Source organism: Somniosus microcephalus, chromosome 12 (genome assembly GCF_052327205.1).
Source record: "Somniosus microcephalus isolate GS21.2 chromosome 12, FLI_Smic_1.0, whole genome shotgun sequence".
Lineage (NCBI taxonomy): Eukaryota > Metazoa > Chordata > Chondrichthyes > Squaliformes > Somniosidae > Somniosus > Somniosus microcephalus.
This window is the reverse complement of record NC_140998.1, coordinates 47,760,301-47,772,978: the sequence shown is the minus strand read 5'-3', so window position 1 is coordinate 47,772,978 and position 12,678 is coordinate 47,760,301. Positions and strand designations below refer to the sequence as shown.

General features: G+C 44.6%; 1 protein-coding gene across 1 annotated transcript in view; it reads left to right on the top strand.

Annotated features, from left to right (window-relative positions):
• The window catches only part of rin3 (Ras and Rab interactor 3), a 182,311-nt gene that overhangs the window by 153,923 nt on the left and 15,710 nt on the right, over positions 1-12,678 (top strand). Inside the window, exon 8 of the mRNA XM_086002805.1 lies at positions 11,679-11,810. Within this exon, the coding sequence (XP_085858931.1) occupies positions 11,679-11,810 (132 nt within the window). The remainder of the gene's footprint in view (positions 1-11,678; positions 11,811-12,678) is intronic.

Below are 12,678 nucleotides of genomic sequence, written 5' to 3'. Positions count from 1 at the left end.
GATAAAGGATAGTCTACCTGTATAGTGAACAGAGGGGGAGGATAGGGATAGACTTCAAGAGGACATAGACAGGCTGGTGGAATGGGCGGACACGTGGCAGATGAAGTTTAACGCAGAAAATTGCGAAGTGACACATTTTGGGAGGAAGAACGAGGAAAGGCAACATAAACTAAAGGGTACAATCCTAAAAGGAGTGCAGGAACCGAGAGACCTGGGGATATATGTGCACAAATTGTTGAAGGTGGCAGAAAAGGTTCAGAAAGCGGTTAAAAAAGCATACAGGATCCTGGGCTTTATAAATAGAGACATGGGGTCGATTTTCATGAAGCCGTCAGGCAGGGTTTCAGGCGTGTGGGGGGGGGGAAATCCCGATTTCGGGGGTCCCGACACCAACCCGCCCAAAACCCCGCCCCACGCAACTTTCAGAGGCAGCGGGTACCCGCCCTGCACTGGGACCCACCGACCCCAGGCGGGAAGGGATTAGTGCCAATTAACTGCCTGTTAACAGGTAGTTAACAGGCAGTTTTTAGCCTAATCCCTATTTTGAGGGGTTTCGTGTGGGTTTCCCGACGGCTCCAAACCACGCCAGGTTAGAGCAGGCGGCCGTCGGGTTGAAGGAGTTGGAGGGGTCGCGATGTCGGCGCTCAGGTGAGTGATGGGTGCATGAGTGCAAAGGTAAGTGTGTTTGGTGTGTCTAAAGTGTGTAAAGAACTTTTACTTACCTGTACTTACCTTCACAGCCTTTCTTCCTGTAGGCGTCAGGAGCCCATCACTCAGCCGGCACTTAAAGCTGAACGGCTGCGATCTGTGAAAAGTGACAGCCTTCAGCTTTGAGTGCCGATGTGAGTTCTAACTGAGTCTGTGCAGAAGGACTCATGTCAGAACTCAGACTGTCAGTGTTTCACAGCTTGAAACAGCTGTGAAACACTGATTTTTCATCTGTCAAGAACTCTTGACAGATGAAATTGCAGTCTGTGACGTCACTTGTTGCCGGGTGGCCCTTAATTGGCCTGCTGAGCCCGCTGGGCAGGCTCAACAAGGTCAATCAAGGGAAAATCGCACGGATTGGCCGGATGTCGATGTAGGCGGGACTAAAACCCGAAAGTTGTAGTCCCGCCTTCTTCCCGACAGCTTCGGGAAAATCAACCCCATAGAGTACAAAAGCAAGAAAGTTATGATGAACTTTTATAAAACACTGGTTCGGCCTCAACTGGAGTATTGTATCCAATTCTGGGCACCACACTTTAGGAAGGACGTGAAGGCCTTAGAGAGGGTGCAGAAAAGATTCACAAGAATGGTTCCAGGGATGAGGGACTTCAGTTACGTGGATAGACTGGAGAGGTTGGCGTTGTTCGCCTTAGAGCAGAGAAGATTGAGATAAGATTTGATAGAGGCGTTCAAAATCATGAGGGGTCTAGACAGAGTAGATAGAGAGAAACTGTTCCCATTGGCAGAAGGGTCGAGAACCAGAGGACACAGATTTAAGGTGATTGGCAGAAGATCCAAAGGCAACATGAGGAGAAACTTTTTTACGCAGCGAGTGGTTAGGATCTGGAATGCACTGCCTGAAAGGGTGGTGGAGGCAGATTCAATCATGACTTTCATAAGGAAATTAGATAAGTACTTAAAGGGAAAAAATTGGCAGAGCCGCGGAAGAAAGGCCGGGGATTGGGACTAGCTGAAGTGCTCTTGCAGAGAGCCAGCATGGATTTGACAGGTCAAATGGCCTCCTACTATGCTGTAACAATTCTATGATTCTGTGATTCTAGGTCGGGACTCCCATTTTTAACAATTTAACTGCCCCCAATGCTCCAAACCCACCTGTTCTTTTAGGGGAGAATTCCAGCCAAAGACTTCATATGGCATTCTTAATGTCTTAGCCAAGAGAGTGACATTGAGTAGACTATTTGGCCTAGAAATTCAGTGGGCCTTGCGCCCACTTAGCGCCTAAAGAGGTCTTTTGCGCCGGCGGGGTGGTAGCGCGGAAATTGAGTGCAGCGGTATTGGCGGCGGTAACCGTTAGCGCTGCGCCGGGACCGATGACGTCATCGGTGTGCGCGGTGGCCCGTAACGCCCCGAAACCGCGCCGATCCCCATATTTATTTGCGGCCGCCTCCTCCGAAGCGGGCGCAAACAGCGACCAGAAAACGGGGCCGTCCTGCTGCCATAGTGGGGCGCTTTAAAGCGGAAGGTGCGGCCAGCCGCTTTTTCGGCAGCCGCCTGCCCGCACCTCCTTCCCCGGCCTCCTCCACACCCCCCGCGGCATTGCCGGCTGGTTTCCGTGGAGCCCGGCACTTCTCCGTTGTGCTGGGCTCTTTTGCCAGCACTCGCGATAGGGGCTCCGGCCGTTGCAGGCACCTCCCCCTTAAGAGACGGAGGAGGCCTGCAGTACCGCAGCCTGCCGCACCGCATCAGGTGGCGCTGCGGCAACTAGCGCGCCGATATTCAGTTGCAGCGCCCCAAACGGAGGTGGGCACACCCTGGTATAGCGCCCGCTTCCGAATTGGGGCGCAGAAGACGAATATACGGCGTGCGCTAATGCCTCCCCGCCCAGCGCTAACTTTTGGGCGCGAGCGAGCTGCCCGCGCCCAAGTGAATTTCTAGGCCTTTGACTATTGGCACATCATGGATGAGCTTAATCTTGTCGTCAGTCGAAAGGTGAATTGCTCTGGTTACTTTGTGTCGTAATATAAATACATTCAAAAAGACCATGAGCCAGAATTTTGCCTACCTGGGCGGGTCCGGTGCGGGCGGTGTCCATGGCAGGTCACGACCCTGCTGCTGGCTCCATCCCACTGTTGAAAATGAACTTACCTTAATGGGGCCTATTAAGCCCGCCCAGCGCGTTACACGGCCCAATGAGATGGAGCGGGTCTGATGACGTCATTCATGATGCGTTTTCAGCCAGGATCTTTAAAGGGAGCATGGCCACATTACATTTGAAGTTTAATCTAACAAAGTGGGTGTTGAATCTTTACTTGACAATAATATAATAAAAGTTATATATGAGTGACAAAAGAAATATTTAAATAATATTATCATTAAGTAATATGATACCATCTACAAATACAATCAGGAACATAATTTAAAAAGTACATTAATTGGGAAGTTATTGGTGCTTTAGTCACAAATCTATTGACTTTTATATCAGTAACTGGTACAAATAAAAGATGTGTGTGTATAGTTAAGACATAAAATTAAGCAGATTTTAAATGTAATTGTAAAGGGGTGGATTTACAATCTTATACAAGTTCAGTGGAAGAGCTGCGGAAACCCTGACAAACAGTGTAATTGGTGCTTACAATGTGTTTCTGGGATTTCTGCAGCTCTTCCGTTGAAATTAACAATGGACAAGTGCACACGTTTGCAAAATTCACCCCCAAAGTCTCAGACTGAAAAATTAAATTAGTTATATTCAGGGACTGAAAGCAAATTGAACCAGTGGAATGAGTGCTGAGAATGAAATTGTTACGGTCGATTGCTTGATTTAATCTGTAAATCAGCTGGAGCAGTGGCCATGGAATTCCCGCCTCAGGTTGACAGACATGGTTCCTGAGCTGTGTGAATCCCGTGGCCATGCAGGGAAACTTAAAAAGCGAGTGAAAAAAGTCTCTTAAGTGCCTGTAAACTACCTGATAATGATTTCAATTGGGTCCCCCGCCACTGCCGGTTGGGTTCCCGACCCGCTGTCGAAAATAACAACTTTCCCACCCGACCCGCCACCGATTGTGCCCACTACCACCCCGGAAAATTCCGGCCAATGTCTATAATTTCATTGGTACATAGCCCCCAATTAATTACTTGAGTTGATCCCTCATTTCTTCAAAGTTATAGTACAATAAAACATACCATTATAAAATACAAAAAAGTAGTTGAGGGCTCTAGAACAAGAAGAGCAATAGATACAAGGTTAACTTTAAGAGATTTAGAACAGGGGCGGGAGAAACATCTTTACACAGAGAGTTGCGAGGCTGTGGAATTCACTTCCAGGATTAGTGGCTGAGGACTGTGTCAACGTTCAAGATTAGATTGAGTAAGTGGATGAAGGAACAGGAAAATGAAGGGATATGGGAACAGGATGGGTAAATGTGATTTGGTGTATATGCTCTCATGGAGGGTAAACACCAACACGGACTAATTGGGTCGAATGACCTATTACCATATTGTAATTTCTATGTAAATGACACTCCAAGCAGACCAGTTTTTTTTAATGTGCATCATGTACAATGCATCCAGTCTTTTTTGGGGATATGGTCAGAGTGGTTGAAGACCTCCATTTCTAAATAACCAGAGCTAGCACTATCCTAACACTGCAGGCTGACCATTGCCACTCGGATTCGGTTTTGCTCGAAGCTGATCAAATAGCTGTCCTTAATAACAACAGAAAACGCTGGAAAAACTCAGCAGGCCAGGCAACATTCGTGGAGAGAGAAAAAGAGTCAACGTCTCGGGTCTGTAGAAGGGTTTCGACCCAAAACGTTAACTCTGTTTCTCCCTCCACAGATGTTGCCTGGCCTGCTGAGTTTTTCCAGCGTTTTCTGTTGTTATTTTGGATTTCCAGCATCCGCAGTATTTTGCTATCAAATAGCTGTCCTTGTTAGAGGTCCATTCGAAAAGCATTCCCCTTAATCAGTAATTGTAGCCCAGCACTAAGAAAACACCAATAGTGCAATGTACGGTGAGTGGTCTATTGGGTCAATGATTCTTAAACAGCGGCACAAATCTCAATGCGCTCAATTGTCCTGCTCAGTGGTTGGGGCCTTTGATAGTTTTAGTTTGGTAATCATGGGGAACAGCTGGTTACCCTAGTGACAAGCAGTAGCTCTGTAAAATCAGCTATGTTAATGGATCTGTAGACAGGACTCCTGAAGATTTTCTTGAAATTCTAATCTCTAGCCTTATTGGCAAAATTACTGACATCCTGTTGTAATTGCATTGACTCAAGATGTTGGTAGAATTGTTTTACCCTGTTACTCCCCTGCTACCATTTTATCACCATATCTTTCAGGATATATTTTCTTCCTTTATTTAGAGTTTTCCATAAGCTAAGAAAACAGAAAGGTGATTGGCTCCCAAGCTTCTGGCAGTGTCACTTTTAAGTTGGCCACAAGGCAATGCTTGGTGCCAATTCTGGGGTTACTCTGCGCCCAAGCTTTGGAAGTGTCACTCTTGAACCACTCACTACATGGCAGTGGAGAGCAGCTTTGGACTACTCTCCTCCAAAGCCTCTCAGTATAATAACCGTTGAACTGGTCAGAAAAGCCTTTGATTACTTATTTCTTGTGTGTCTGAATTTGGGAGCTTGCCATGTATATGAAGTCATAAACACAAACCCGCATCCCAGCCCTGCATCATATTGCAGTAGGCACCAACTTGCTGCCAAGAAATAAAGATCTTTTGTGCTGGAAGAAATAGCTGTTGCACCTAGAAGGAAATGGACCCTCGACTCCATGGCCCCCAAATTCCTGGGTCTGGAGAGGACATAGATCCCATTTCCACCCATGGGGAAGGACCCAGAGTATGGGTCAGTCCCATTTAGACTGGGCCATTAAATTCCAGTTGGGGCCATAGGCAGCTCTTCTGTCTGCTCCCTTTCATGTCAAAGGAGCAAGTCAGGGGGAGCTCATAGGCTGTCCCTGCAGATTCCTCCATTTAAGGCCTTGACAGGCCTCAGCAGAACTCATGCCAATTGAGACTCAGCGTGAGTTCTGTTAAGGCCTTCTTGAAGGCCCCAAACCTATACTAGAATACGATAATCAATCCGGGAAAAGCCAAAGCTCAGATGTTACTTATACAGTCCCCACCGCTTATAGCGGGTGCATTGGTATTAATGTGATTTACCCGCTATAAGCGGTGAACGGTAAAGCCCATCTGCACTGCTGTGATCCCTATGGGCTCGACTGGTCCCTAACAGATTGGTATCGGATGCAGTTTCCAGTCAGTTCCTGTACTGACCTAGAGAAGCAGCAACAGGAAATACACAAGGGAGAGACACATGGCAGCACTGACGCTTCCTGTTGTCCTTGTCAGGGATAAAAACCGCATATTGGTAAATACTGCACAGGCGATTAACGAGGTGTGAAGAACTGTCTGAGACAGCTGCGTGCTTAATGTTAAAAGTGGTCCCTTTGTAATTGACTCTTTTGGTACCGGCAAATGGTTAGCGCTATTTGCCTGACATAGGCGGCTGCCCGCGATAAGCATGGACGGTATGAGTGGTGGGGACTGTATTTGAGTTTAAACAATGCCTTAGAAAATGGTGCCACCTAGAGCTCGCACAGTGAGTTAAGTTAGTCACACATAATGCAGATGGTATCCAAATGCCCAATAAGAGTACGGCAATCTTCATTTTGTTAGAAAAAAAGCTACCCCGCTGCTCTTAAAAACAAGTGAGTTGAAAGAACCAGCAAGTGGAAGTAACTGAAGAGCAGCAGCAGCATGCTCAGTTCCAGCTGAATAGAGGAAGCAAGCTGCTCATTTAACACACCGCTCCAACCACCTCATCCCACAAATCTTTGCACGCATCACCTTCAGCCTGTTTCCTTCTTCCTCGTGCCCCATAATTTCACATAAAATAATTTTTAAAACGTATAATTTAACTCACGAAGTTTCAATCTGAGCCTGTTAATAAGTTTGTTAAAACTTAGCATTCGCAAGAGTTCATGTTGCGGTGGGCTTGGGGTCTAATTGTGTGTGAATTGTGAATTGTGAGTGGGCCATGGCCAACCCATTGCTACACCCCCGCTTTGACAATCTTGTTTTATAGTAAGTGTAACAGATAGTCTGAAGGAAATATATCTGTCAAGTTTTTCCATTTCAATCTATTTTTTCCACTGAAGGATTTATATTAAAATACTACTTTTAAGTTAAATGTAGCTCACAAAAGATTCCCATTGTAGCCAGAGGCTGAGGGGAGAACTGTGCCAGACGGGCCCATTTTTTTTATTGGTTCCTGGAACGTGGCCATCACTGGCAAGGCCAGCATTTATTGCCCATCCCTAATTGCCCATGAGAAGGTGGTGGTGAGCCACCTTCTTGAACCGCTGCAGTCCTTGTGGTGAAGGTACTCCCACAGTGCTATTAGGGAGGGAGTTCCAGGATTTTGACCTAGCGACGATGAAGGAATGGTGATATATTTCCAAGTCAGGATGGTGTGTAACTTGGAGGGGAGCTTGCAAGTGATGGTGTTCCCATGCGCCTGCTGCCCTTGTCCTTCTAGGTGGCAGAGGTTGCGGGTTTGGGAGGTGCTGCCGAAGAAGCCTTGGCGAGTTGCTGCAGTGCATCTTGTAGATGGTACACACTGCAGCCACGGTGCGCCGGTGGTGCAGGGAGTAAATGTTTAAGGTATAAACATTTCTAAAATGTTGTTTCTTGCATACCACAATAAAGTTAATTTAGCCTTCCCTGCAAGCCATTCCCATTTGTTTCTTGGAAAGTCAGTGAATGGCACATGTTTGCAAGTGCAACATTACAGCATCCAGTTCATAGAACACAAGGGGTTAAAATGCAGTGGGGGTTCACTCCGGTGGGAAGCCAGAGAATTTCTCCTGAGCATAAGGGGCATGGGGTCCGCTTACAGGAGAGACTGGCAATGCTGAACCCAAGAGATTGGCCCAGTAATTCCGGTCCCAACGCGTGAGTACGGACGAGGTACTCACGCGTGGGCCCGTTGGAAGTGCCGGATTTCAGCATGCACAGCACATGCGCGGGAAACCGGCATTTCCTCCAAGGGGTTCAGAGGTCCAACGCGTGCGCGCAGGACTCTGCGCGCACGCGTTGAACTTCCTTCTTTTTGACAGGTTTGCCCGTGTGTAAGGGCCTCAACTTTTTAGAAATGTAAAAAGGAGACGTAAGGACTTGATTCTTTAAGGTAAGTGGTCTATTATTTAAAATTATAACATTTTTTCCACAGCTTTATTGTTTTTAAGGACTTTACAGTAAGGTAAGTGTATTTTTAGAACCGATTTCCTAAAAAATTATTTTTTTCAAAAATTTGATTAATTGTTTAAAATAGTTTTTTAAAGTTATTTATAGCTCATTTAATTAGTGGGATGTTTTTTAAAATTTTATTTAAAGTTTAAGTAGTGTTTTGGGCGCCCGTAGTTTTCATGAGTTTGACAGTTCTTACTATCAAACTCATGAATGAAGTTTTCCCTCCTCTGATTGGCTGCCCAGTGCTCACCTGATCCCAGCCGGCACATCGAACTAACTATGCCGCTGGATCAGGCAAGCACAGCGCGCCGACAGCTGAACCGGGCCAGTGACAGGAATTCCAAACAGGCCCAGGCTTCAGCTGTTGGCGCGCCAGGTAAGTGCACATCGAGGGCTTGCATGCGCGCAAGCCCCCGAACCTAATTTCTGGGCCAAACGTGCAGTAATTTAAAACAAGCTCTATTTCTGACTATATGCAACAAGCTGTGAGGTACAACATTCTGCAGTTTTTTTCCAAATTTAACCAGCTTTTGAGGTTTTGGGTTTTGTCATATTATGTAATGTGTTTTGCGATTTAGCCACGTAATGCTGAATAAAGGGGAACATAAATTAATTTAGGAAGCACCACGTTGCACACCAGATAAATTTATGAGGGAGCCATCAGAAAAAAAACTTGCCCAATGCTAATTTCCTGTATTAAAACAAAATTAGCGTTAGTAGATTTCTTCCTTGTGTTCTTTTCATATTGGGGCAGTAATTCCTCCCCAAACGCGTGAGTACGGAAGGGGTACTCACGCGTCTGGCCGGAGGAAATGCCGGTTTTCAGCATGCACAGCGCATGCGCTGAAAACCGGCATTTCCTCTCCTCTAACCCAAGAGGTGAAGAGGCTAGCGCGTGCGCTGTAGGGGAATTTGCGCATGTGTAAAGGCCTCCGGTCTTTACGCTTGTAAAAAGCACACGTAAGTATTTATTTTTACAGGTAAGTGGTGTTTTAGTGCAATTTAGAAATTTTTTTTCCACAGGTTTATTATTTTAAAGAATCTACAATAAGGTAAGTTTAGTTTTAGACCCTTTATATTAAAAATATATTTTTTTCAAAAATAAAAATTATTGTTTAAATTATTTTTTTTAACTTATTTATACTTAATTTAATGATTGGGATGTTTTTTTAAATTTTATTTAAAGTTTAAGTAGTGTTTTGGGGTGCAGTACTTCTCATGAGTTTGACAGTTCTTACTCTCAAACTTATGAATGAAGTTTCCCCTCCCCTGATTGGCTGAACAATGCTCACCTGATCCCAGCCGGCACATCGCACTAACTACGCCGCTGGGTCAGGTTAGCACAGCGCGCCGACATCAGAACCGGGCCACTGAAAGGAAATCCACTGCGGGACAGGTTTCAGATGTCGGCGCGCAGGGTGAGCGCACATCGGGGGCTTGCACGCGCGGCAAGCCCCCGACACCAAGTTCTGGGCCATTGAGCATTATCAAGTTATCTCCTCAGTAATATTAGAACAGATAAGGGAATCATTGCAATACTAAATGTCAGCACAAAAGGCTCTCAGAATGCTCTTATTTGTGGCCAATAATGGATCGCTTCAACATATGAGGTGCTGCAGGTAGTTTCCTGTCAGGCCAGCCAACTGAAATTTTCCATAAATATTATTAGTAAAAATTTATGCCCGGGCGATAAAGATGTAAATCTACCCATTATGTCTATGTCTATGTCTAGCGTGTTTTCAACAACAACAACAACTTGTATTTATATAGCACCTTTACCGTAGTAAAATATCCCAAGGTGCTTCACAGGAGTTGACGTAAGAAAACTACTAGCCACTTGGTCTAAGTGTTAAACAAAGCTTTAATCAACTGTTTTACAACATGGAGGTCTAGTTGTGTCCTTCACTAGTTCCTGTTAAGAATGTCCTACGCAAGCTCGGCCCGTGCCCGAGTATTTATACTCTCCCTGGACAGCGCCACCCGTAGGCCGCTCAGTATTATTTTATAAGTCTTTCTTTCAAGAATCACTGATTCATGTCAGGAGTGTTATAAAACAAAATTTGACACCAAGCCACATAAGGAGAAATTAGGGCGGAGATGACCAAAAGCTTGGTCAAAGAGGTAGGTTTTAAGGAGCGTCTTAAAGGAGGAAAGGGAGGTCGCGAGGCGGAGAGGTTTAGGCAGGGAATTCCAGAGCTTAGGGCCTAGGCAGCTGAAGGCACGGCCACCAATGGCTGAGCAATTATAATCAGGGATGCTCAAGAGGGCAGAATTAGAGGAGCGCAGATATCTTGTGGTGTTGTGGGGCTGGAGGAGATTACAGAGATAGGGAGTGGGCGAGACCATGGAGGGATTTGAAAACAAGAATGAGAATTTTTAAATCAAGGCATTGCTTTACTGGGAGCCAGTGTAGGTCAGCGAGCACAGGGGTGAATGGGACTTGGTGCGAGTTAGAACATGGGCAGCAGAGTTTTGGATGACCTCACGTTTACGTAGGGTAAAACATGGGAGGCCAGCCAGGAGTACGTCACACTTCAGACATCATTCTTCAAATTGTCACCAGTATGAAAAAAGAGGGTGGTTATTTATGCTTGTTTATCCTAAGCTGGAGCCAGAAAATTTACAAGCACTTGTTAATCTACAAATTTCCCTTAACAATAGCAATTCGACTTGGTCGTCTTAAGGGGACAGGTCTGCTTAAGCACAATTCCCTCTTATAAACAGAATAATTTATTGTGTGTTACTAAGTATGGTGCTTCTATCATGTTAGAACAGTGTATTGCTGAGTTACTATGAGCAGCCCCAAATGAGATCTTTTAGCGTACATTAGCTTGTTGTAGTCAGAAAAAAGTTTTTGGGAGAGGCAAAATTTGCAAGTTAGCTTATCGTAGTCAAAACAGTGGTGGCACACTTTAGATGGACCAAGTGTTTTCGGGCAAGATATGGGAAAAATCAACCGGAGTTCCAATGTCTGACCATTAGCGGCCCCTTCTTGGAAAGTGCACATGGAAGGATATCGGGTAAGGGAAGGATCAAGCTTGGCTGTGATGTCCCCCCCACAGTCATTACATCTGCTGACGCTCACTGCCTTGGTCTATACCTGAAGAACTGCACTTGGAAATGGTAACGAAAGATTGCCTGTGCTCATCATGAGTCAGTGCCTGAAAGACAGGATGTAAGGAAAGGCCAAAACATTTAGCGAGCATTACCATGGCATTTACACGTCATGAGATATTGTAACATCAGGAATTGCTTAGTATAGAGTGATCACAGAATAGTTTCAAGAACTTTCCTCAGTGTTGAAGACCTGGATTGGGATCCAGCATTTATAAATAAAACTATTGATGTGGCAGTAATATTTAATACAAATTACATCTTTTGCTGATACCTTTCAATATTAGTTTTTTAGTAAAAATATCCGAATCTGTAAAAAAAATTGTTTTAGCACTTCTGATAGAAAATATCGCATCGGTAATGGCAGGCGCACATTTGAAAAGAATGCCAGTGGTATGGAAAGTGCTATAACAACAGACAGCATGTTGAGGATGTGTGTCCGGGATGATTCCCAAGGCTCTGTTATTCATGTGCAAAAAAATGTGCACGCAAGATAAATCTAAAAGCAGTGGAATGCTTCAGAAGTATATCAGTTTTTTTTAACAATGGTCTTTCACTGCAGGAATCTGGTGACAGCTCCGTGGCAGTAATGGAAGATGCTAATTCACTTTCCAATTCTGCTTCCGCTTTAGCAAAGTCATACGGTGCTGATGACTTCCTCCCGGTGTTAATGTATGTGCTGGCAAGGAGTAACCTGACGTCGCTGCTTCTGGATGTGGAATATATGATGGAGCTACTGGATCCTGCACTACACTTAGGAGAAGGTATGGCTGTTCCTGCTTATAGTACTGTGTGTCAACTGTACTCCCTGATGGAGATTAGTAGGAACATGTGTTAGATAAATAAGCTTTTTTTTCTTTTACTTTAAATTCGGCTCCATAACCACATTTACTTTCAGTGCATTTTCTTATTTTTCAAGAGGTATATGAAAGGAACCACACACTGGACATAGTTGTGCATTAATCAGATTTCCAGAATTATTTACTTTGATACAATAATTTGTCTGGTTTTCATTGTTTAATTTCTTGCCATCAACAATAGAATAGGAGCCAGTTTAAGCTGTTTATTCCACATCTGTATTTAAAGTGAGAGCGAAATAAGTGGAAAACTCAGAGCTTACCATTTGCAGCCTCATATCCTGCATTGTGTCAAAAGTTACAATATTCAACTGGTAATAGCAGTTAATATATTTCTTTGACAAAATGCACGAGAAGCCAACAATGCTTTAATTATCTAATTGAAAAATCTTTCCACTCTGCTTTATCTAACTGACAAATGTTTATGGAGTTAGCAACCTGTTACATCGTTATATTATTACGTTGTTAAATGGAACTACTTGTTACATCGTTATATGGAACTACTTTGGTTAGTGTATTTATATTGCTATGTGGCACACTGTGAAAGGCAGTGCGCAGTCCAAGGTCGGACATCTTGTATCACTCCGCACCATGCGGCAGCAACATCATAAGAGCAAGAATACAACTGAATGAAAGTCGTAAACTAAATGAGTTATAAGTGTCTTTATTACATAGGAATAAGAACACAAGGAGACACAACACAACCCTTTGAGTTGAAGGAGGGTACACGTTCTTCACTACTGAGAAATCTACAGTCATAGTGCAGGATAGTTGC